This window comes from Oncorhynchus tshawytscha, linkage group LG03, assembly GCF_018296145.1.
Source record: "Oncorhynchus tshawytscha isolate Ot180627B linkage group LG03, Otsh_v2.0, whole genome shotgun sequence".
In the NCBI taxonomy this organism is placed as follows: domain Eukaryota; kingdom Metazoa; phylum Chordata; class Actinopteri; order Salmoniformes; family Salmonidae; genus Oncorhynchus; species Oncorhynchus tshawytscha.
This window is the reverse complement of record NC_056431.1, coordinates 72,359,340-72,386,352: the sequence shown is the minus strand read 5'-3', so window position 1 is coordinate 72,386,352 and position 27,013 is coordinate 72,359,340. Positions and strand designations below refer to the sequence as shown.

The 27,013-nt window shown below is 44.2% G+C and overlaps 1 protein-coding gene across 2 annotated transcripts in view; it reads right to left on the bottom strand.

Annotated features, from left to right (window-relative positions):
- LOC112242889 (NGFI-A-binding protein 1) overlaps positions 1-26,596 on the bottom strand; it is a 37,198-nt gene extending 10,602 nt beyond the window's left edge. The window contains exons 1-5 of one of the 2 annotated variants that reach the window (XM_024410738.2): positions 26,405-26,594; positions 17,433-18,274; positions 17,087-17,220; positions 9,676-9,727; positions 6,725-6,844 (exon numbers count right to left, since the gene is read on the bottom strand). In XM_024410738.2, the coding sequence (XP_024266506.1) occupies positions 6,725-6,844; positions 9,676-9,727; positions 17,087-17,220; positions 17,433-18,274; positions 26,405-26,429 (1,173 nt within the window). In that variant the 5' untranslated portion in view covers positions 26,430-26,594. Of the gene's footprint in view, positions 1-6,724; positions 6,845-9,675; positions 9,728-17,086; positions 17,221-17,432; positions 18,275-26,404 lie in introns of both variants that reach the window. The other variant, XM_024410743.2, reaches the window with a different exon arrangement.
- Between the last annotated feature and the right edge of the window lie 417 nt (positions 26,597-27,013).

Genomic DNA, 27,013 nt, shown 5'->3' with positions numbered 1-27,013 from the left:
ATGCTGACCTACAAGCCCTTAACCAACAGGTGTAGGTAGACCTTACAGTGACATGCTGACTTACAAGCCCTTAACCAACAGTGTAGACCTTACAGTGACATGCTGACTTGCAAGCCCTTAACCAACAGTGTAGACCTTACAGTGACATGCTGACTTGCAAGCCCTTAACCAACAGTGTAGACCTTACAGTGACATGCTGACTTACAAGCCCTTAACCAACAGTGTAGACCTTACAGTGACATGCTGCCTTACAAGCCCTTAACCAACAGGTGTAGGTAGACCTTACCATGACATGCTGCCTTACAAGCCCTTAACCAACAGTGTAGACCTTACCGTGACATGCTGACCTACAAGCCCTTAACCAACAGGTGTAGGTAGACCTTACAGTGACATGCTGACCTACAAGCCCTTAACCAACAGGTGTAGACCTTACAGTGACATGCTGACCTACAAGCCCTTAACCAACAGGTGTAGAGCTTACAGTGACATGCTGACCTACAAGCCCTTAACCAACAGGTGTAGACCTTACAGTGACATGCTGACCTACAAGCCCTTAACCAACAGGTGTAGACCTTACAGTGACATGCTGACTTACAAGCCCTTAACCAACAGGTGTAGGTAGACCTTACAGTGACATGCTGACCTACAAGCCCTTAACCAACAGGTGTAGACCTTACAGTGACATGCTGACCTACAAGCCCTTAACCAACAGGTGTAGACCTTACAGTGACATGCTGACCTACAAGCCCTTAACCAACAGGTGTAGACCTTACAGTGACATGCTGACTTGCAAGCCCTTAACCAACAGTGTAGACCTTACAGTGAAATGCTGACCTACAAGCCCTTAACCAACAGTGTAGACCTTACAGTGACATGCTGACCTACAAGCCCTTAACCAACAGGGTAGACCTTACAGTGACATGCTGACTTGCAAGCCCTTAACCAACAGTGTAGACCTTACAGTGACATGCTGCCTTACAAGCCCTTAACCAACAGTGTAGACCTTACAGTGACATGCTGACTTACAAGCCCTTAACCAACAGTGCAGTTCAAGAAGAGTTTAGAAAATATTTACCAAATAAACTAAAGTAAAAATTTATAAAACGTAACACAATAACATAACAATAATGAGGCTATATACAGGTGGTACCGTTACCGAATCAATGTGCCGGGGTACAGGTTAGTCGAGGTAATCTATACATGTAAGTACGGGTAAAGTGACTATGCATAGATGATAAACAGGTTAGTTGAGGTAATTGAGGTCATATGTACATGTAGGTAGGGGTAAAGTGACTATGCATAGTTAATAAACAGGTTAGTTGAGGTCATATGTACATGTAGGTAGGGGTAAAGTGACTATGCATAGATAATAAACAGGTTAGTTGAGGTAATTGAGGTCATATGTACATGTAGGTAGGGGTAAAGTGACTATGCATAGATAATAAACAGGTTAGTTGAGGTAATTGAGGTCATATGTACATGTAGGTAGGGGTAAAGTGACTATGCATAGATAAAAACAGGTTAGTTGAGGTCATATGAACATGTAGGTAGGGGTAAAGTGACTATGCATAGATAATAAACAGGTTAGTTGAGGTCATATGAACATGTAGGTAGGGGTAAAGTGACTATGCATAGATAAAAACAGGTTAGTTGAGGTCATATGAACATGTAGGTAAGGGTAAAGTGACTATGCATAGATAATAAACAGCGAGTAGCAGCAATGTAAAAACAAAAGGTGTAAATAGCGTGAGTGGCCATTTAACAATTAATCAATCTACCTCCCCAGTCAGATGAACTTGTGGATACCATTTTTTTTGTCTCTGTGTTCAGTAGGAAGGAGGTTAGACGTAGTTTTGTGAGCCAATGCTAACTAGCATTAGTGTAATGACTGGAAGCATATACCCATAGACTTCCAGTCTTTGCTCTAATGCTAGTTAGCAATTGAGGTAGCACTACTTAGCAACTTCATTCAAACTGCACACATAAAAATGGTGTCCACGAGTTCATCTGAATGGGGAAGTAGATAAAGGGCTTCACTGCCAAAATCCTGAAGTATCTGTTTAAGCACAGTGGATGATGTCTCAACAGATGTGGAGGAAAGCATGGACGAGTGACTGCTTTCATGATTCCGTTTTATTCCCCTCAACTAGAAACAAGATAAGCTGAGAGGAAACAAAACAGCTTGTCAATAACTTTGCGATTATATGCAGTCGTTTCCTCACTTCATTTCTTCTCATTTACCCAGCTCATCAGCCACCCATCCAACCAGTTATCCAGCTCATCAGCCACCCATCCAACCAGTTATCCAGCTCATCAGCCACCCATCCAACCAGTTATCCAACTCATCAGCCACCCATCCAACCAGTTATCCAGCTCATCAGCCACCCATCCAACCAGTTATCCAGCTCATCAGCCACCCATCCAACCAGTTATCCAGCTCATCAGCCACCCATCCAACCAGTTATCCAGCTCATCAGCCACCCATCCAACCAGTTATCCAGCTCATCAGCCACCCATCCAACCAGTTATCCAGCTCATCAGCCACCCATCCAACCAGTTATCCAGCTCATCAGCCACCCATCCAACCAGTTATCCAGCTCATCAGCCACCCATCCAACCAGTTATCCAGCTCATCAGCCACCCATCCAACCAGTTATCCAGCTCATCAGCCACCCATCCAACCAGTTATCCAGCTCATCAGCCACCCATCCAACCAGTTACCCAGCTCATCAGCCACCCATCCAACCAGTTACCCAGCTCATCAGCCACCCATCCAACCAGTTATCCAGCTCATCAGCCACCCATCCAACCAGTTATCCAGCTCATCAGCCACCCATCCAACCAGTTATCCAGCTCATCAGCCACCCATCCAACCAGTTATCCAGCTCATCAGCCACCCATCCAACCAGTTATCCAGCTCATCAGCCACCCATCCAACCAGTTATCCAGCTCATCAGCCACCCATCCAACCAGTTACCCAGCTCATCAGCCACCCATCCAACCAGTTACCCAGCTCATCAGCCACCCATCCAACCAGTTATCCAGCTCATCAGCCACCCATCCAACCAGTTATCCAGCTCATCAGCCACCCATCCAACCAGTTATCCAGCTCATCAGCCACCCATCCAACCAGTTATCCAGCTCATCAGCCACCCATCCAACCAGTTATCCAGCTCATCAGCCACCCATCCAACCAGTTATCCAGCTCATCAGCCACCCATCCAACCAGTTACCCAGCTCATCAGCCACCCATCCAACCAGTTATCCAGCTCATCAGCCACCCATCCAACCAGTTATCCAGCTCATCAGCCACCCATCCAACCAGTTATCCAGCTCATCAGCCACCCATCCAACCAGTTATCCAGCTCATCAGCCACCCATCCAACCAGTTATCCAGCTCATCAGCCACCCATCCAACCAGTTATCCAGCTCATCAGCCACCCATCCAACCAGTTATCCAGCTCATCAGCCACCCATCCAACCAGTTATCCAACTCATCAGCCAGCCATCCAACCAGTTATCCAGCCATCCATCCAGTTATCCAGCTCATCAGCCACCCATCCAACCAGTTATCCAGCTCATCAGCCACCCATCCAACCAGTTATCCAGCTCATCAGCCACCCATCCAACCAGTTATCCAGCTCATCAGCCACCCATCCAACCAGTTATCCAGCTCATCAGCCACCCATCCAACCAGTTATCCAGCTCATCAGCCACCCATCCAACCAGTTATCCAGCTCATCAGCCACCCATCCAACCAGTTATCCAGCTCATCAGCCACCCATCCAACCAGTTATCCAGCTCATCAGCCACCCATCCAACCAGTTATCCAGCTCATCAGCCACCCATCCAACCAGTTATCCAGCTCATCAGCCACCCATCCAACCAGTTATCCAGCTCATCAGCCACCCATCCAACCAGTTATCCAGCTCATCAGCCACCCATCCAACCAGTTATCCAGCTCATCAGCCACCCATCCAACCAGTTATCCAGCTCATCAGCCACCCATCCAACCAGTTATCCAGCTCATCAGCCACCCATCCAACCAGTTATCCAACTCATCAGCCACCCATCCAACCAGTTATCCAGCTCATCAGCCACCCATCCAACCAGTTATCCAACTCATCAGCCACCCATCCAACCAGTTATCCAGCTCATCAGCCACCCATCCAACCAGTTATCCAGCTCATCAGCCACCCATCCAACCAGTTATCCAGCTCATCAGCCACCCATCCAACCAGTTATCCAGCTCATCAGCCACCCATCCAACCAGTTATCCAGCTCATCAGCCACCCATCCAACCAGTTATCCAGCTCATCAGCCACCCATCCAACCAGTTATCCAGCTCATCAGCCACCCATCCAACCAGTTATCCAGCTCATCAGCCACCCATCCAACCAGTTATCCAGCTCATCAGCCACCCATCCAACCAGTTATCCAGCTCATCAGCCACCCATCCAACCAGTTATGCAGCTCATCAGCCACCCATCCAACCAGTTATCCAACTCATCAGCCAGCCATCCAACCAGTTATCCAGCCATCCATCCAGTTATCCAGCTCATCAGCCACCCATCCAACCAGTTATCCAGCTCATCAGCCACCCATCCAACCAGTTATCCAACTCATCAGCCACCCATCCAACCAGTTATCCAACTCATCAGCCACCCATCCAACCAGTTATCCAGCTCATCAGCCACCCATCCAACCAGTTATCCAGCTCATCAGCCACCCATCCAACCAGTTATCCAGCTCATCAGCCACCCATCCAACCAGTTATCCAGCTCATCAGCCACCCATCCAACCAGTTATCCAGCTCATCAGCCAGCCATCCATCCAGTTATCCAGTCAGTCAGCCATCCATCCATCCAGTTACCCAGCTCATCAGCCAGCCATCCATCCAGTTATCCAGCTCATCAGCCAGCCATCCATCCAGTTATCCAGCTCATCAGCCAGCCATCCATCCAGTTATCCAGTCCACCAGCCAGCCATCCAACCAGTTATCCAGTCAGTCAGCCATCCATCCATCCAGTTATCCAGTCAGTCAGCCATCCATCCATCCAGTTATCCAGCTCATCAGCCAGCCATCCATCCAGTTATCCATCTCATCAGCCAGCCATCCATCCATCCAGTTATCCATCTCATCAGCCAGCCATCCATCCAGTTATCCATCTCATCAGCCAGCCATCCATCCAGTTATCCAGCTCATCAGCCAGCCATCCATCCAGTTATCCAGCTCATCCGCCAGCCATCCATCCAGTTATCCAGCTCATCCGCCAGCCATCCATCCAGTTATCCAGCTCATCAGCCAGCCATCCACCCAGTTACCCAGCTCATCAGCCAGCCATCCACCCAGTTCCCCAGCTCATCAGCCAGCCATCCACCCAGTTACCCAGCTCATCAGCCAGCCATCCATCCAGTTACCCAGCTCATCAGCCAGCCATCCATCCAGTTACCCAGCTCATCAGCCAGCCATCCATCCAGTTACCCAGCTCATCAGCCAGCCATCCATCCAGTTATCCAGCTCATCAGCCAGCCATCCAACCAGTTATCCAACTCATCAGCCAGCCATCCAACCAGTTATCCAGCCATCCATCCAGTTATCCAGCTCATCAGCCACCCATCCAACCAGTTATCCAGCTCATCAGCCAGCCATCCAACCAGTTATCCAACTCATCAGCCAGCCATCCAACCAGTTATCCAGCCATCCATCCAGTTATCCAGCTCATCAGCCAGCCATCCATCCAGTTATCCAGCTCATCAGCCAGCCATACATCCAGTTATCCAGCTCATCAGCCAGCCATACATCCAGTTATCCAGTCCACCAGCCAGCCATCCAACCAGTTATCCAGCTCATCAGCCAGCCATCCATCCAGTTATCCAGTCAGTCAGCCATCCATCCATCCAGTTACCCAGCTCATCAGCCAGCCATCCACCCAGTTATCCATCTCATCAGCCAGCCATCCATCCAGTTACCCAGCTCATCAGCCAGCCATCCATCCAGTTACCCAGCTCATCAGCCAGCCATCCATCCAGTTATCCAGCTCATCAGCCAGCCATCCATCCAGTTACCCAGCTCATCAGCCAGCCATCCATCCAGTTATCCAGCTCATCAGCCAGCCATCCATCCATCCAGTCATCCAGCCCATCAGTCAGCCATCCATCCATCCAGTCATCCAGCCATCCATCAGCCAGCCATCCATCCAGTCATCCAGCTCATCAGCCAGCCATCCATCCAGTTACCCAGCTCATCAGCCAGCCATCCATCCAGTTATCCAGTCAGTCAGTCAGCGAGCCAGCCAATTCATCCATCAGTCTGTCAGACAGCCAGTCAGTTAGTCCATCCATCCAGTTATCCAGTCAGTCAGTCACACAGTCAGTCAGTCAGCAAGCCAGTTAGCCAAACATTCATCTGGCAAGCCAGTCAGTCAAACAGTCATCCAGCAAGCCAGTCCGTCAAACAGTCAGTCAGTCAGCAAGCCAGCCAGCCATCCAGCCAGTCAGTTCATCCATCAGTCCGTCAGACAGCCAGTCAGTCAGACAGCCAGTCAGTCCATCCATCAGACAGCCAGCCAGTCAGTCAGTCCATCCATCCATCAGACAGCCAGCCAGTCAGTTCATCCATCAGTCCGTCAGACAGCCAGTCAGTCAGGCAGCCAGTCAGTCAGTCAGTCCATCCATCAGACAGCCAGCCAGTCAGTCAGTCCGTCAGTGGTAGTATCATCACCTGGATGCAGCGCCCCATAGTCTCCTCTCCTTTAGACTTGGCTGTGGCCAGCTGCTCTCTCAGGGCCACCCTTCTCATGTGGATTGACTGCAGGGCTTCCTGGAGGTCGAAGAAGCCCTCCTGACACAATAAAGAGACAATGAGGAACATTGAGACCACAGTCCTGATGAGCCCCTCTTTTCTACTCTAGGGGAGAGTGGGGTAAGTTGAGACACCCTTGTTTCTAGGAAACCATACACAACATTTATCATTTGACCAAATTTGACCAATTCACAGAGTCTGTGAGGGAAGAAAACAACATGCAAAGTGGTAAGAAAGTTAGGTCCAAGTTGAATGAATGTATTGTCTAAGATTTACTGATGCTTGTATCTAAACCAAAGTTGATCACTTTAAGATTGTTCTATACATCAGTTGGGGTCTCTACTAGCTTCAATATGAGGTCCTAACAGAACTAGACAATCATTTGTGCCAGGTGTGATATTCCTCCTAAGTAGCACGGGCTAATGTTCCAATCGACTCAGTAAAGCCAGCAGGCTAATGTTCCTATCGACTCAGTAAGGCCAGCAGGCTAATGTTCCTATCGACTCAGTAAAGCCAGCAGGCTAATGTTCCTATCGACTCAGTAAAGCCAGCAGGCTAATGTTCCTATCGACTCAGTAAAGCCAGCAGGCTAATGTTACTATCGACTCAGTAAAGCCAGCAGGCTAATGTTACTATCGACTCAGTAAAGCCAGCAGGCTAATGTTACTGTCGACTCAGTAAGGCCAGCAGGCTAATGTTACTGTCGACTCAGTAAGGCCAGCAGGCTAATGTTCCTATCCACTCAGTAAGGCCAGCAGGCTAATGTTCCTATCCACTCAGTAAGGCCAGCAGGCTAACGTTCCTATCGACTCAGTAAGACCAGCAGGCTAATGTTCCTATCGACTCAGTAAGACCAGCAGGCTAATGTTCCTATCGACTCAGTAAGGCCAGCAGGCTAATGTTCCTATCGACTCAGTAAGGCCAGCAGGCTAATTTTCCTATCGACTCAGTAAGGCCAGCATGCTAATGTTCCTATCGACTCAGTAAGGCCAGCAGGCTAATTTTCCTATCGACTCAGTAAAGCCAGCAGGCTGGTATGTAACTTATGACAATTGTATTGTCAATGTAGTGTTTTATTCAAACGCCACTTTAAACGTGTAAATGACACTGCAACAACATTTCCCCATGGGGACAATAAAGTCAGTAAGTAAACCTACCACCTGAGGTGGATCCTTCCTGCTGTACTGGGGTTAGTGAAGGTTGGACGAGGAAGGTTAACGCACGTCTGCTGGTCGATCAACCCTGAGCTAACCCTACCTTATGATGTGTCACTCCTTTACAGAACCCACAGAAGGTGTCCAGTCAGACTGTGTGTGTGTGTGTGTATATATGTGGGAGAGACAGAAGGAGAATTAAAGACCATATGACGGTGTGAGTATGTGTGCAGACAACTCAACTGTGCAAGTGTATGGGTGTGGGTGATTCACAGAGCGCCCACATGGTGATGTCATCAGGCATATGGGTAGGCGCGACTGCACTCATTTGGGCATTTCTGTTGTTAGAGTCCACATGGGCGTGTGCCTGGCCCTTAATGGGAGGGTGGCAGCAGTGTGTATGTGTGGTATGGAGAGGACTGAAACAGCAGCAGGAAGGCAGGTGGGCAGGGATTCATTTTAGAACTCTTGTCGGTCGTTAACTCCTTTGTTGTGGTAAATATGTAAAACTTCTCAAGAAGGACACACAGTCATGTACAGTCAAAAGAAAACCACCAGGTCGTGAGAACAATTGGCCCTTTAGCAAGAGAAAAGTGCCTCAAAATGAAAACAACTCCAAAAGTTGTTTTAAGGAAAATGTGTTTAATGTATGTAACAAACTGGGTCTTCAGTAGACTCCAATAAGTTACAGAAAACATATTTTCTATGAAAAGAATCCACTCCAAAACATTCATTCATTCATTCTGTTCCCCGTGTGGTGTTGGGTTACATGCAGGAAGACACATTTCAGTTAATTGCATTTAGTTGTACAACTGATTAGGTATTCCCCCTTTCCCTTCAAACAAATAACTCTGTATGTGTGTTCTACAAAGTTCTGCAATGTGACTGCCCCAAAGGATTGAGAAACAGGAGGAAGGAGATGGGGGAGTGTGTCTGCTACCTAGCTGGTCCCACCCTGGTCCACCCCTGTACTGTGGAGGCGTGGAGTATGATCACTCACAGAGGTTTGGACCGCCATCAAACGAACCACTGGAGAGAGATGAATGAACAGCTGCCACAATCTCACACAGCTCACTACACAAAGCCACTCTTTACTCAACAGCTCAGAACAATTCAGAGGAGTTTCTGGGGAAACTCTTTACTCAACAGCTGCACTACACTGTGAGGAATGGAAATAGAGGCATTGACACACTGACAGACAAGGCCCTACTACGCAGCGTCTGACGCACTTCTAAAGACAAGGAGGGGATGCAAGGAGGTGTGTGAGTCGCTCAATGTGGATTCTTAGGGCGTGACTTAAGGTGCGGAGGAGGTGACCTGATTCGACAGAGAAAGTTTTTATTGCAGTGAACTTTGAGTGCTCACTTACATTATGACACCCAGTAGTCTTGAGGGACCCGCCCCCTCTCATTCAAGCCACGCCCACACAGCCAAGCTGGCTGACAGGCAGCTAAGTAAACATTAAGGCGCTGAACACACCCAGCCAGAACCATGCACTGTCTGTCTGTCTGTCTGTCTGTCTGTCTGTCTGTCTGTCTGTCTGTCTGTCTGTCTGTCTGTCTGTGGGAATCAGATTGTTAATGGATTAACGCTTTTTAATATACTAACACACAAGTTGTTAGGAAACTGAAGATATAGGAATGAGCTTTAAATTATATATAGACAAACGTGGTGCTCATCAGAACATGTGAGAGGAGAGGAAAGAGATGAGCTCACCTCTGTTTTGATCATCTTGTGAGAAGGATAATCTCTGTCACAACATCGAGACCTACAGGAGATTGAGAGAGAGAGAGAGAGAGAGAGAGACCAGAGAGTGTTTTAGGGGGAGACCAGAAAGAAAGAGAGAGAGAGACCAGAGAGACAGAAACCAGAAAGAAAGACCAGAGAGAGAGGGAGAGACAGAAACCAGAAAGAAAGAAAGAAAGAAAGAAAGAAAGAAAGAAAGAAAGAAAGAAAGAACGAGAGAGACCAGAACGAGAGAGACCAGAGAGAGAGAAAGGGGAGACAGAAACCAGAAAGAAAGAGACCAGAGAGAGAGAGGGAGAGACCAGAGAGAGAGCAGAGAGAGAGAGAGACCAGAGAGAGAGCAGAGAGAGAGAGAGACCAGAGAGAGAGCAGAGAGAGAGACCAGAGAGAGAGAGAGACCAGAGAGAGCAGAGAGAGAGAGACCAGAGAGAGAGAGAGAGAGAGAGAGACCAGAGAGCAAGAGAGAGAGAGGAGAGAGGAGGAGAGACCAGAGAGAGAGACCAGAGGGAGAGGGAGAGACCAGAGAGAGGGAGAGACCAGAGAGAGAGAGAGGGAGAGACCAGAGAGAGAGAGGGAGAGACCAGAGAGAGTGAGGGAGAGACCAGAGAGAGAGAGGGAGAGACCAGAGAGAGAGAGGGAGAGACCAGAGAGAGAGAGGAACATTTTAAATAGCATAAACCTTCAAATAGTGAACAGGATAACATTATATTGATCTGTAATCCCTAAAGGATCTGTTAATCCCTAAAGGATCTGTTAATCCCTAAAGTATCTGTAATCCCTAAAGGATCTGTAATCCCTAAAGGATATGTTAGTCCCTAAAGGATCTATAATGCCTAAAGGATCTATAATGCCTAAAGGATCTAAAGGTACATATGAAAACTCCTGTAAAATATTGTCAAATGCTGATTTATTTATTTTTAATTTATGGTGCAACACCAATGACGCAATACCGGCAAGGTGGAAAAATGTGCCGTTCCGCCCTTGAGCAAGGCAGTTAACCCCCAACAACAACTGCTCCCCAGACGCCCATGACGTGGACATCAATTAAGGCAGCACCCCGCACCTCTCTGATTCAGAGGGGTTGGGTTAAATGCAGGAAGACACATTTCAGTTGAATGCATTCAGTTGAACAACTGACTAGGTATCCCCCTTTCCCTTTCTTGCCATAAAGCCCACTTCAAAAACAAAATGTACAGATTTCACTATACAAACATGCCCATTTAATCCGATTAACCGAAATGTCAGTTATTTTTTGTTAAACAATTAATTGACCAATGTTGGTTAAATTATTAGAATTCCATTTTATTTGAACAATTTTGCAAGCTCAATGCACATAATGATCAGCTTTTCTAGAGATAAATCAGACCAAGCCCGAACTGTGCAATGTAGTAGGGAGTTGTAGTTTCCAACAGGACAATATTCTATATACATACTGTAGGTTAGTGCAGAAAATGTGGCAATTAACTACAATGACTAGTGATGCACCGATGTGACATTTTTGGCCAATACCGATATCCGATGTTTTCCTTGCCCCCCCCAAAAAACAATACCGATAACCGATATTCAAAATTTTAGCTGCCTTTTAAGCTTTCTAGTACAGATAAATAGTTAACACACACACATGGACACAGTGGTCTAAGGCACTGCATCTCAGTGCAAGAGGCATCACTACAGTCCCTGGTTCGAATCCTGGCTCTATCACATCCGGCAGTGATTGGGAGTCCCTTAGGGCAGTGCACAATTGGCCCAGTTTCGTCCGGGTTTGGCCGTTATTGTAAATAAGAATTTGTTCATAACTGACTTGCCTAGTTAAATAAAAGGTTACACACACACACACACCAAAAAGTTATTTTGATGGCATTCACATATGTCCCCATTACCAGTAAAACATCATCAAAACCTATTTATTTCACTTAATTGCTGTGCTGTTTCGTTGTTCATTTGTTCAGTCGTTTCAATCTCAACCAGGATTTCTATGGAACGCCGTTTGGGTCTCCGCTACGGAACGCCGTTTGGGTCTCCGCTACGGAACGCCGTTTGGGTCTCCGCTACGGAACGCCGTTTGGGTCTCCGCTACGGAACGCCGTTTGGGTCTCCGCTACGGAACGCCGTTTGGGTCTCCGCTACGGAACGCCGTTTGAGTCTCCGCTACGGAACGCCGTTTGAGTCTCCGCTACGGAACGCCGTTTGGGTCTTTGCTACGGAACGCCGTTTGGGTCTCCGCTCCGCTACGGAACGCCGTCTTTTGAGTCTCCGCTACGGAACGCCGTTTGGGTCTTTGCCTACGGAACGCCGTTTGGGTCTCCGCTACGTTTGGGTCTTTGCCAACGCGTTTGGGTCGTTTGGGTCTTTGCCATGGAACGCCGTTTGGGTCTTTGCCGCCGTTTGGGTCTCCGTCTTTGCCATGGAACGCCGTTTGGGTCTTTGCCATGGAACGCCGTTTGGGTCTTTGCCATGGAACGCCGTTTGGGTCTTTGCCATGGAACGCCGTTTGGGTCTTTGCCATGGAACGCCGTTTGGGTCTCTGCCATGGAACGCCGTTTGGGTCTCTGCTATGGAACGCCGTTTGGGTCTCTGCTATGGAACGTCGTTGTGGTTTTGCGTGTCAAAAAAGATACATGTCAAATAACACTAAGAAGTGAGTGGAATTTTCCATCGTCGTGGTTGCCACTCAATCAGAACCTGAATGTGACTGCACGTCACACAATTTAACGCGTTTGTACAGTTTTTACACTATCAGTCGTATTTCATATGTTACAACAACTCATCAATACATATGCTATAATGCAGGTAAAGTTGTCTCGCACACCTACAGTGCTGGTCATTAAAAAAAAGCTAGCTAGCTCATGGACGCAAACAATGTTCTTCCCCTAAAATATAGCATAACAACATAATCTGTTTCAGTAGCTATAGTTAGCTAGCTAACTATATAGCTAGGTATCATCATCTAAAATAACCCTAATTTATAAGACAGTTCTTATTTGATTAATGGTGGTCGGACCCATCTATGTGAAGTTATCCACAATAAGGATTAGTCACAATAGTGGACTTTGCGGTTAGCCTTCAAAATAAAAGTATGGCATAATTATACTATTTGTATTCATTTGCGTCCCCTTTCAATGACATAATTTTATTTTGAAGGCAAACCAGAAATTCCACTATTGTGCCTAATTCTTATTGTGGCTAGCTTCACAACACATAACCCAGTCCGGTTGAGCCTCACTAGCCAGATGACCTTAGCTTTGGGCAACAGGGTTAAGTAGCTGGTTAGCTATTTACTTTCATGAACTGAAGTTCAATATCAATAGGCGAACAACAAGTAGCAACCTAGTCAATACTTACTCACAAGGATTCCTAAATCATTGCTAAGAATAATGAAAATCCCTGCAGTTTCTACTGGTCATTGTTTTCAGGCTGGTTGTATTGGTGCTAGCTAGGTACCAAGCTAAAGCTAGCTACCCCAGAAGTTGCGGTTGAACAAATGATGCTTTATTACCAACGGGGAACTGTAAACACATCGTTCGTGGCCGGTGTTTGCAGACTTTTTTGTACCGATTTGACAGTGCTACTTTTTTTTGACACACAAAGACCCAAACGGTGTTCCATAGTATGTATGTCGTAAAGCTAATAGCAGTGACGCTATTACTGTTCAACTCCGGTAGGGCAACATCTGAATAATAGCGCACTTGGTAGTGTGTACGGGTGCTCGACCAGTCGGCGAAAGACAACATCACCCACGACAGAGAACGGTTCATTGTCAAGGGCAATGAATTCCATTACCTTGGCTTTAATGGATTTCGCCTTTGAGTTGTCTCACTGAAATGATCTTACGCTTTCAAATGACTGCTCGACTTGCTGACTGCTCGATCCACACAGCAGACATTGTGGGCTAGGTGAGGAATGCTGTGTTGCACGTGTAGCGCAACATTTTATGTGGCGTCATTACGTCATGTAACTACATTATAGGTACGGCAGCTTTGACATCGGTTTATAACATCGGAGTTAAACTAGACGTCGGGCCAATACCGATGTTGGCATTTTTAGCTAATATCGTCCGATTCCGATATAGCGTGCATCCCTAACAATGACCATAATCCATTGCAATTGATTGACAGTTGGTATTCGGCAGTCATAATAGTATGCCTTATTTACTTTGAAGAACTACATCGTGATTTTTTTCAGACAGCATAGACAACAGCTCTATGGAGATGAGATGTTGACTTGGAATGAAATAATAAAGTCATCAAATGTAATATACACAACTGAAATATTTTATTAAAGTAATTGTGAAAAGCCCTGTACATAGCCTCATTGTTGTCATTTTACTGTGTAACTTTATTTTATTATTATATACATATATAATTTTTTAACTTGAGTTTATTTAGTTAATATTTTCTTAACTCTTATTTTTCTTAACTGCATTGTTGGTTAAGGGCTTCACAGTAAGGTCCACACCTGTTGTATTCGGCGCATGTGACAAACATTTTACTTACTATAAATGATGGTTAATAAGTGAAAAGCACTAATGGACAGTCACAACAATCATGGGACTTCTATTAATCGATTTATTCTGTTTTATCACAGCATTTAACCCACATAATGCATAGTGCATTTAATGTGATGAAAAACAAATGTAAAATCAGTGATTATTTTTTAATAATTGAAACATTCAGGTTACATCAACTAAGCCAAAAGGATGGTGGAAGCGGGGACAATGTCCGTCCCATAAAAATAATTATTTATGAATCAACATGCAACAACGTCACGACGCGAAGAAGTGAGAAAGACACAGGCGTTGGGTGGAATTTTCCATCGTCGTGGTTGCCAGCCAGGAAGCACCTGCATGTCTGATTAAAACCTCTGTCATCAAGAAGGAGTAAAGAAGAAGTGGCTGGCACAAGCAAGCTGGCAACTTCCAAGATGGAACATGAGATTCTATACTCAAATAACTCATGTGGTATTTTCTATTTCAACTTTATTCTCAAGGACCAGTCATGAGAAGGCAATGCTGTCAAATAAAAGTATTTGATCAGGGATTGATCAGCTATGAAATTAGAATATAGAATTAGAGTATCAAATAACATTACTCGCATAATTTCTAATCCTCTTTTCTATATAGAAAATATATATACACTGCTCAAAAAAATAAAGGGAACACTAAAATAACACATCCTAGATCTGAATGAATGAAATAGTCTTATTAAATACTTTTTACAGTTGAAGTCGGAAGTTTACATACACCTAAGCCAAATACATTTAAACTCTGTTTAGCAGAATTCCTGACATTTAATCACAGTAAAAATTCCCTGTTTTAGGTCAGTTAGGATCACCACTTTCTTTTAAGAATATGAAATGTCATAATAATAGTAGAGAGAATGATTTATTTCAGCTTTTATTTCTTTCCTCACATTACCAGTGGGTCAGCAGTTTACATTCACTCAATTAGTATTCGGTAGCATTGCCTTTAAATTGTTCAATTGGGTGAATTGTGGCCCATTCCTCCTGACAGAGCTGGTGTAACCGAGTCAGGTTTTTAGGCCTCCTTGCTCGCACACGCTTTTTCAGTACTGCCCACAAATTTTCTATAGGATTGAGGTCAGGGCTTTGTGATGGCCACTCTAATACCTTGACTTTGTTGTCCTTAAGCAATTTTGCCACAACTTTGGAAGTATGTTTGGGCTCATTGTTCATCTGGAAGACCCATTTGCGACCAAGCTTTAACTTCCTGAATGATGTCTTGAGATGTTGCTTATGTTGCAATATATCCACATACTTTCCCCCCCTCATTATGCCATCTATTTTGTGAAGTGAACCAGTCCCTCCTGCAGAAAAGCACCCCCACAACATGATGATGCCACCCCCGTGCTTCACAGTTGGGATGGTGTTCTTGGGCTTGCAAGCATCCCCCTTTCCCCTCCAAACATAACGATGGTCATTATGGCCATACAGCTCTATTTTTGTTTCATCAGACCAGAGGACATTTCTCCAAAAACTATGGTCTTTGTCCCCATGTGCAGTTGCAAACTGTAGTCTGGCTTTTTTATGGCAGTTTTGGAGCAGTGGCTTCTTCCTTGCTGAGTGGCCTTTCAGGTTATGTCGATATAGGATTTGTTTTACTGTGGATATAGATACTTTTGTAAATGTTTCCTCCAGCATCTTCACGAGGTCCTTTGTTGTTGTTCTGGGATTGAGTTGTACATTTCACACCAAAGTACACTCATCTCTAGGAGACAGAACGCATCTCCTTCCTGAGCGGTATGACGGCTGCGTTGTGCCATGGTGTTTATACTTGCGTACTATTGTTTGTACAGATGAACTTGGTACCTTCAGGCATTTGGAAATTGCTCCCAAGGATGAACCAGACTTGTGGAGGTCTACTATTTTTTTCTGAGGTCAAAGAGCAAAGAGGCACTAAGTTTGAAGGTAGGCCTTGAAATACATCCACAGGTACACCTCCAATTGACTCAAATTAGCCTATCAGAAGCTTCTAAAGCCATCACATCATTTTCTGGAATTTTCCAAGCTGTTTAAAGGCACAGTCAACATAATGTTTGTAAACTTCTGACCCACTGGAATTGTGATACAATGAATTAGAAGTGAAATAATCGGTCTGTAAACAATTGTTGGAAAAATTACTTGTGTCATGCACAAAGTAGATGTCCTAACCGACTTGCCAAAACTATAGTTTGTTAACAAGAAATTTGTGGAGTGGTTGATAAACAAGTTTTAATGACTCCAACCTAAGTATGTAAACTTCCAACTTCAACTGTATATATATATATATGTATACTGTGACTGTTTGAGGTTGTGGACAGGTGTCTTTTATACTGATAACAAGTTCAAACAGGTGCCATTAATACAGGTAACGAGTGGAGGACAGAAGAGCCTCTTAAAGAAGAAGTTACAGGTCTGTGAGAGCCAGAAATCTTGCTTGTTTGTAGGTGACCAAATGCTTATTTTCCACCATAATTTGCAAATAAATTCCTTAAAAAAAACATCCTACAATGTGATTTTCTGGATTTTTTTTCTCATTTTGTCTGTCATAGTTGAAGTGTACCTATGAAGTGTACCTAAAATTACAGGTCTCTCATCTTTTTAAGTGGGAGAACTTGCACAATTGGTGGCTGACTAAATACTATTTTGCCCCACTGTATATATATATATATATATATATATATATATATATATATATATATATATATATATTTTATATATATATATATATATATATTATATATATATGTTTTCTTTTTATGACCCATTAGGAGGATTACCTTTATACACATTGAAAGTATTCCCATTCATCCTCGCGATGCTTGGACTGCTTACGAATTCACACTACTTTCAGTGTGTGTGTGTGCGCACGTGTGTGTGTTCTCACTTGCTAGTCCTGTAGGTGTACTTGTAGGTGACCTCACGAGAGACCTGTCTAGCCAGACCAAACAACTCTTCTCTCCTGGTCAGCAGGGAGACCTCCTTCATACACAACTGAGCTGCTGCCTCATTCACTGTCAGCTAGACACAGAGAAGGGGGAGGAGGAGAGGAGAGGAGGGGAAGAAGAGGAGTTGGAGGGTCATTGTTATAACGAGTTCTCAATTTCGGGAAAGTTGAATAACAACAATCAAGTTCCCAAATATCTGAAAATGTTACTTTTTTGCACACTGATGCCACACACAGACAAACAGACACACACAGACATGCACACACAACCTCTTTCCCCATCTACCTCGTGAAGCGTGAAGTGCTTGCCATCCTTCCTCTTGGAGTCAAAGCGTCCGTAGATTGCGCTGTACTTGCGTATCTCTTCTGCCCTCCTCGGGTCCTCCTCCTCCATGTCTAGGATGTGGCAGATCACCTTGGACAGCTTCTTGTTGCCCCGTAGCCCCTCCTTCACCTCGGACGGGTCGCTCCGGGGCAGCGCCTGGGCCAGCCGCTCCACGCACTCTGCCAGCGACCTCAACGCTGCGGCATCTAGTACCTCCTCGCCGCGGGGGGACGGCGGCGAGGGAGAACCCAGACCCAGGGACATCTCAGCAGGGGACAGGCTGCACTCGCTCTCCGCTCCCCCTCCCCCGCCGCGAGAGGACAAGGAGCCCCAGAAACGAGGTTCGCTGCCAATCTGCACTGGAGACCCAGAGGCCGAACATCCTCGTCCCTCGCCCCCCACGCCTGACGCCACCGCACCCCTCATGGGCTCACCCACACATTCCGCCGCCAGTAGAGTGGGCACCGTGACGTGGGCGTTAGCCTTAGAATTACCATTAGCTTCCAGCTTGTAGACGGGGATGCTGCAGACAGGGAGAGAGGCCAGGGGCTGGTTGAACAGGGCCGGGTTGGTGACCCAGTCTCGCAGGGCCTTCTGGAGCCTCCTAACATGGAGGGGCTTGCTGGCCATGCCCACCAGGGCCATGATCTCCAGGAACTCCTCCTCGGCCGCCTCGCACAGCTGCTGCACGTCGTCACCACCCTGCTGGATGAAGGCCCCGTAGTAAGACAGCAGGTTGGCCCTCTGGAGGATCCTGTAGAGCTGGAGCTCCCCAAGGGTCCTGGGTAACACCGCCGCCATCCCTGACAGAACACACTGACAACTTAGTTTCAATGCTGCCAACATACCTGACAGAACACACACACACAGTATTGCCATATACTTTAACAGTCATAAAAATGATGACATAACATGAGATGTCAAGTCTGAGAAGAGATAGTCTTAACACTGTGAAAACCACTATGAAATTATAAAACCAGCCACATGCACATAATACAAATAAATTGTTCATATTCAAACCCCAGAAATACGAAGTCAATTTCAGCCGTGAAAGACCTGAACAATAAATAAATCATAAATAATCTATTAATATAAAAAACACAGCAAAAATATACCAGATATATACACTTCTAATGTCCTGTAGATTAGAGGGATAGAGAACATGAAGCAGTGGAGCATGCAGACACAGAGAGGCAGCTCTGAATCCATCCCAGCATGCAACACTCCTGGAGACCAGGGAGAGTTACACATCATACATACTCTTCAGCACACATAGTTGCTCGCTCTCTCTTTAGATCCGTTAGGCATTGTAGATCAAGATAATGTTATCCTGTTCACTATTGGAAGGTTTATGCTCTTTAAAACATTTTCCTCGCTCTCGCTCTCTCTCTCTCACAGGGTTGTGGTAGTAACCTGTTGCACTGATGTTAAGGCCGAGGTATGTATCGTTTTTTTTTTTGTGTGCTCTATGGCAATGGTATCTAGTTGGAATTTGTATTTGCGGTCCTGGCAACTTTTTTGGACCACCATTATTTTTGTCTTACTGAAATATACTGTCAGGGTCCAGGTCTGACAGCAGGTTGCTGTCTATCACAGTGGCTCATTTACATTACATTGCACTGCATCTGCGCACTAAAAGTGGGTTGTGCACTGAGAATTTCACACACACACACACACACACACTTCAGCCAATCCCAATGTGCAATTATAAATCAACTCAATCCCAGTTTTCATACCCCTTGACTTATTCCACATTTTGCAGCCTGTTACAGCCTGAATTCAAAATTGATAATCACAAAGTGAAAATGTGTTTTTAGAAGGTTTTACAAATGTATTGGAAATGAAATGGAGAAACATCAAATTTACATAAGTATTCACACCCCTGAGTCAATACATGTTAAAATCACCGTTAGCAGTGATCACAGCTGTGAGTCTTTCTGGGTAAGTCTCTAAGAGCTTTGCATACCTGGATTGTACAATATTTGCACTTTTAAACTTTTTTTGAATTCTTCAAGCTCTTTCAATTTGGTTGTTCATCATTGCTAGACAGCCATTTTCAAGTCTAGCCATAGATTTTCAAGCTGATTTAAGTCAGAATTGTAACTAGGCCACTCAGGAACATTCAATGTTGTCTTGGAAAGCAACTCCAGTGTATTTTTGGCCGTGTGTTTAAGGTTATTGTCCAATGGTGAATTTGTCTCCCAGTGTCTGTAGGAAAGCAGACAGAACCAGGTTTTCCTCTAGGATTTTGCCTGTGCATAGCACTATTCTGTTTAGATGTATCCCCAAAAAACTCCCTAGTCCATGCCAATGACAAGCATACCCATAACATAATGCAGCTACCACCATGCTTGAAAATATGATGAGTGGTACTCAATGTTGTGTTGGATTGGCCACAAACATAACACTTTGTATTCAGGACAAAAAGTTCATTTTAAAATTAATTGCCACATTTTTAGCAGTTTTAGTTTAGTGCCTTATTGCAAACAGGATGCATGTTTTGGAATGTTTTTATTCTGTACAGGCTTCCTTCTTTTCACTCTGTCATTTAGGTTAGTATTGTGGAGTAACTACAATGTTGTCGATCCATCCTCAGTTTTCTCCTATCACAGCCATTACACACCATTGGCTTCATTGTGAAATCCCTGAGTGGTTTCCTTCCTCTCTGTCAACTGAGATAGGAAAGATGACTGTATCTTATTGACAAATCAAAACAAATAAATCTAGCCAGCTTTCGGCTGACTGTTGTTAGCGAGAGAGGCTAGCTGCTGGACTTTGGACAAGCAACCTAACATTAGCTAACGTTAGCTAGCTAGCTGGCTACCTACAGTTGAAGTCGGAAGTTTACATACACTTAGGTTGGAGTCATTAAAACTCATTTTCAACCACTCCACAAATTTCTTGTTAACAAACTATAGTTTTGGCAAGTCAGTTAAGACATCTACTTTGTGCATGACAAGTTATTTTTCCAACAATTGTTTACAGACAGATTATTTCACTGTATCACAATTCCAGTGGGTCAGAAGTTTACATACACTAAGTTGACTGTGCCTTTAAACAGCTTGGAAAAGTCCAGAAAATGATGTCATAGGCTAATTGACAATTTAAGTCAATTGGAGATGTACCTGTGGATGTGTTTCAAGGCCTACCTTCAAACTCAGTGCCTCTTTGCTTGACATCATGGGGGGAAAAAAATATATCAAACCTCAGAAGAAAACAAATTGTAGACCTCCACAGGTATGGTTCATTCATGGGAACAATGTATAAATGCCTGAAGGTACCACGTTCATCTGTACAAACAATAGTACACAAGTATAAACACCATGGCACCACGCAGCTGTCATACCGCTCAGGAAGGAGACGCGTTCTCTCTCCTAGAGATTAACGTACTTTAGTGGGAAAAGTGCAAATCAATCCCAGAACAACAGCAAAGAGTCTTGTGAAGATGCTGGAGGAAACAGGTACAAAAGTATTTATATCCACAGTAAAACGAGTCCAATAACGTCATAACCTGAAAGGCCGCACAGAAAGGAAGAAGACACTGCTCCAAAACCGCCATAAAAAAAGCCAGACTACGGTTTCCAACTGCACATGGGGACAAAGTTCGTACTTTTTGGAGAAATGTCCTCTGGTCTGATGAAACAAAAATAGAACTGTTTGGCCATAATGACCATTGTTATGTATGGAGGAAAAAGGGGGAAGCTTGCAAGCCGAAGAACACCATCCCAACCGTGAAGCACATGGGTGGCAGCATCATGTTGTGGGGGTGCTTTGCTGTAGGAGGGACTGGTGCCCTTCACAAAATTGATGGAACATGAGGAAGGAAAATTATGTGGATAATATTGAAGCAACATCACAAAACATCAGTCAGGAAGTTAAAGCTTGGTCGCAAACGGGTCTTCCAAATGGACAATGACCCCAAATCGTCTTCCAAAGTTGTGGCAAAATGGCGTAAGGACAACAAAGTCAAGGTATTAGAGTGGCCATCACAAAGCCCTGACCTCAATCCTATAGAAAATTTGTGGGCAGAACTGAAAAAGCGTGTGCGAGCAAGGAGGCATACAAACCTGACTCAGTTCCACCAGCTCTGTCAGGAGGAATGGGCCACAATTCACCTTACTTATTGTGGGAAGCTTGTGGAAGGCTACCTGAAATGTTTGACCCAAGTTAAACGATTTAAAGGCAATGCTACCAAATACTAATTGAGTGTATGTTTTTTACATTTAAAAAAATGTTTTGCTACTTTATACACAGTACCAGTGAAGAGTTTGGACACACCTACTCATACAGTGTAGAATAATAGTAAAGACATCGGAACTATGAAATAACACATATGGAATCATGTAGTAACCAAAAAAGTGTTCATTGAAATGCACCTCATGAAGCTGGTTGAGAGAATGCCAAGAGTGTGCAAAGCTGTTATCAAGGCAAAGGGTGGTTACTTTGAAGAATCTCAAATATATTTGGATTTGTTCAACACTTTTTTGATTACGACATGACGATATGTGTTATTTCATAGTTTGTTGTCTTCACTATTATTCTAAAATGTAGAAAATCGTAAAAATAAATGAAACCATAGAATTTTAACCTTTATTTAACTAGGCAAGTCAGTTAAGAACAAATTCTTATTTTCAATGATGGCCTAGGAACAGTGGGTTAACTGCCTGTTCAGGGGCAGAATGACAGAACGACCTTGTCAGCTCGGGGATATGCACTTGCAACCTTTCAGTTACTAGTCCAACGCTCTAACCACTAGGCTACCCTGCCACCCCAGGTGTGTTCAAACTTTTCACTGCTACTGTGTAAATAATATATATATTACATTTACATAATTATTCAGACCCTTTACTCAGTACTTTGTTGAAGCACCTTTGGCAGTGATTACAGCCTTGAGTCTTCTTGGGTATGACGCTACAACCTTGGCACACCTGTATTTGGGGAGTTTCTTCCATTCTTCTCTGCAGATCCCCTCAAGCTCTGTCAGGTTGGATGAGGAGCATTGCTGCACAGCTATTTTCAGATCTATCCAGAGATGTCCAATCGGGTTCAAGTCTGGGCTCTGGCCGGGCCACTCAAGGACATTCAGAGACTTGTCCCAAAGACACTCCTGCGTTGTCTTGGCTGTGTGCTTAGGGTTGCTGTCCTGTTGGAAGGTTAACCTTCACCCCAGTGTGAGGTCCTGAGCACTTTTCATCAAGGATCTCTCTGTAACTTGTTCCGTTCATCTTTGCCTCGATCCTGACTAGTCTCCCAGTCCCTGAAAAACACCCCCACAGCATGATGCTGCCACCACCACGCTTCACCGTAGGGATGGTGTCAGGTTTCCACCAGATGTGACGCTTGGCATTCAGGCCAAATAGTTCAATCTTGGTTTCATCAGACCAGAGAATCTTGTTTCTCATGGTCAGTCTTCAGGTGCCTTTTGGCAAATTCCAAGCGGGCTGTCATGTGCCTTTTACTGAGGAGTGGCTTCCGCCTGGTCACTCTACCATAAAGGCCTGATTGGTGGAGTGCTGCATAAATGGTTGGCCTTCTGGAAGGTTCTCCCATCTCAACAGAGGAACTCTAGAGCTTTGTCAGAGTGACCATCGGGTTCTTGGTCACCTCCCTGACCAAGGCCCGATTGCTCAGTTTGGCCAGGCAGCGAGCTCCAGGAAGAGTCTTGGTGGTTCAAAACTTCATCCATTTAAGAATGATGGCGGATACTGTGTTTGTGTTCTTGTACCTTCAATGCTGCAGACATTTTTTGGTACCCTTCCCCTAAATCTGTTCCTTGACAAATCCTGTCTCAGACCTCTACGGACAACTTCTTTGTGCTTTGACATGCACTGTCAACTGTGGGACCTTATATAGACGTGGTGTGAGCCTTTCCAAATCATGTCCAATCAATTGAATTTACCACAGATAGACTCCAATGAAGTTGTAGAAACATTTCAAGGATGATCAATGGAAACAGGATGCACCTGAGCAAAGGGTCTGAATACTTATGTAAATAAGGTATCTCTGTTTTTTATTTTTAATACATTTGCAAAAAATTCTGTCAATATGGGGTATTGTGTGTAGATTGATGTAAAATTGACTAAATGAAAAAAATGCACAATAAGGCTGCAACATAACAAAATGTGGGAAAAGTAACCAACAGTACCTGCAGAAAGTTCTCACACTCCTTAAAATTGATCACATTGATATTTTGTGTCACTGATCTACATACCCAATAATTTCAAAGTGGAATTTTGTTTGTAGAATATTTTTTAATTAATAAAGCATTAAAAGCTGAAATGTATTGAGTCAGTAAGTATTCAACCCTTTGTTATGGCCTAAACAAGTTCAGGAGAAGAAATATGCGTAACAAGTCGCATAATAAGTTGCATGGACTCATTCCATGTTCAATAAAAGTTGTTAACATGATTTTTTAATGAGTACCCAATCTCTCCCTCGCCCCTGCCTCCCTCCTTCCCCTTCTCTCCCTATCTATGAGTCACCCTGATCCAGACAGACAGGTGCTGCATGGGCTTCCTTTTTCCCCCGTCCAAAGTCAGACACCGTGGAACAAGCTTTACACCTTGCTTAACTACACACAGCCAAACCCAGCACACTAGAGCGACACACACACCTAGTCTACCTACACACACCCTTACCCAGAACACTACAGAGACAGCTGTGCACATACCCTGTGCTGGAGCGGGCAGGTAGCCTAGTGGGCCAGTAACTGCACGGTTGCGAGATTGAATCCCTGAGCTGCCAAGGCAAAAATCTGTCGTTCTGCCCCTGAACAAGGCAGTTAACCTTGTACAGTACAACTTCCTAGGTTGTCATTGTAAATAAGAATTTGTTTTTAACTGACTTTCCTAGTTAAACAAAGGTTTAAAAAAATACCGTAAAACTTCAATTCAACTCAACTCAAATAGCCGCCTGTCACATTTCATAGCCAGGCACCAGCATACATTTCAGCAAATAAACACCTGGTCTAAATGAATTGTTTACAAGATTACCATGAATTGTTTATGAGGTTTAACATTTGATTTGAACAAATTATGGCAATCATCCTCTATTATTGGCAGTAAGAAATGTTACCAGCCAATGCTAGCCATTGGCTGGTAACAGCTGAGAACCGCTAGGTAACCGGCAAGCACAAAAACAATCAACCATTTCGAGAGAACAGAGCCCTAGAAATCATCTGATCACCTTCTAGTGGCGTAAGTAAGAACTGACGAAAATGCACGGTCAAAGAGGAGAATAATGAATTATTCTGTCAAGGAAAATTATTTTTTATAGTGGCATACGAAGACAAAAGAAACATGACATTGTGTGAACACATTATTGCAGGAAATTAAGAAATGGATAAAAATTCTGGAATTAAACAATTAACTATGCAAATTAGCAAAAGCTGTATGCATTAAGGAAATCGACGCCTGTCTCTAATTAGCGGCTGTTGTGTCCAGTGATTAAAGCAAATACACGCCTATGAATTTAAGTTTTATCGTAAACGTCCTCTAACTTTCTCAAAATGGGCGGGGGGGGTAGTTTAGCTATTCGATATTGGAATTTTAGGACCCCTGTTGGTATCTGAAAAAATATGAAACAATTATTTGATAAAAAATATTGCATTGAATTATTATTTGTTTTATTTTCCCTTTATTTAACTATTCAAGTCAGTTAAGAACAAATTCTTATTTTCAATGATGGCCTAGGAACAGTGGGTTAAATGCCTGTTCTGGGGCAGAACGACAGATTTGTACCTTGTCAGCTCAGGGATTTGAACTTGCAACCTTCTGGTTACTAGTCAAACACTCTAACCACTAGGCTATAGCCCATAGAAATGAAGAACAGACAAAGACAGTCAAAAACCTCATCATAAGGAATAACAGGTTTGTCCTGTATCTATGAGATATATATATATATATATTTTTTAATTTAATTTTTTTTATTTTACTTTCAATGATCGTGTCTTAGTGTTAAACAAGGATTTATGCATTTCATCTCTGGACTTTTTTTATCCAGTAAAGTAGTAATTATAATCACTAAAGATGACAACAAAAAACTTAAGTCAAAATAATTGTATTTTCAAGTATAGTTTACGAACCACCTGAATCATTTTTTTTTACAGTACATAGTGGGGTCATATTAGTTTGTAACCCAAATGGTTCAGTCACTCCAGATGTTTTCCTGGTAAGACTGTTTTCCTGGATATCTCCTAGTCTGTCAAACAGTGCTGTAGCTCTGCCACTTTCCACTGCAGATGCTGAAGGCCGACAAGGCGGATGTGGTGGATTGAGATGCAGCCCATGCAACAACAACAAAAAAAAACGGATCTCTCTCGTTTAAACTGGCGGATTTTGATGGGGATTTTTTTAAATGTTAATTAGGTTGACGCACAGGTGCATCAAGAGACTTCAGCTGTGCGTCTTTTTGTTGTTGTAATTTTCGGTTTTTAGTAATGACAAACAAAATCACTTTAATTAACTGTACTCAGATATATTAAGTGCAATAGGTTTCTTCATATTCCTTAAATGTTTTGAGTAGTGACAACACATTGGGGTAGTGTAGACGCCCACCGGTTGTGTCCCTGCGCCCGGGAATAATGGGTTTGAGTTTCCCACTCATAGACTAGCCTAAAAACTCCGTCCCGCTTCCACTGTCATTGTTGCCCAAGTTCACAACTCTACTCTCCGCATACAAAAGTCATACAAAACGTATCAATTAGTTTATGTGCCAACAGAATGAATGACGCTTACAGGACGTGCACTTCATCAACAATAGGTACGCTTATCAACAATTAGTCTTATCACTCCCAGTCCCTTCTTTGTGATATTGGTCATGCCATTTCATGTCTACAACATTATTTAGCCTATTAAAGTCCAACCAAGATCGTCTATGGATACGTCTCAAGTTTGCGCCCTGCTAGAAAAGGAAAGAAAACATCTATAGCCTACCTGCAGAACTCTTCACGCCGCTCATCCAACCTCTCGTTCCGTTCTTCACTTCTCCGTTCTCTCACGGCGAGAAAACAAATTATGAGTACGTGAAATAGAGGTTTAGAATAAAGGACCTGCTAACTATACGTTCCACCCAACTCCCCTACTGTTGGGCTGCTCCTCCCTCGCTACATCTCTCACTCCCACGCGACTGCGTGACGCAGATCCCCACGTGTGTGTCTGGGGGGCGTGGGAGCCGCTGTGTGGAATACCAAGCATCCTATCACACCAGGCAGCGACCGCGGTCAGAGGGATGGCAGAGGTTGGACTTCATTTTTGAAAAGCCAATTGTAGCATACTGAAAATAGGTCTACGCCCAAATGTCAATTAACACTGTCAACCAAATAAGCAGCGGTTCCCCAAGCATTATGTAGCCTATTTTACTGTCTTTGGGACAACCTCTCCACTATGTTTTTGTTGCGATTCACGTGTGTTCCATTGCCACCTTCTTTTCACTTATTTTTTTTCAGTCCCACAGTAAGAGAACAGTAAAAACAACAACATTATGCTAACAACTCCTGTGCTTGGTTACATAAAGTGCTATCAAGATGCTGTAAAAAAAATAGA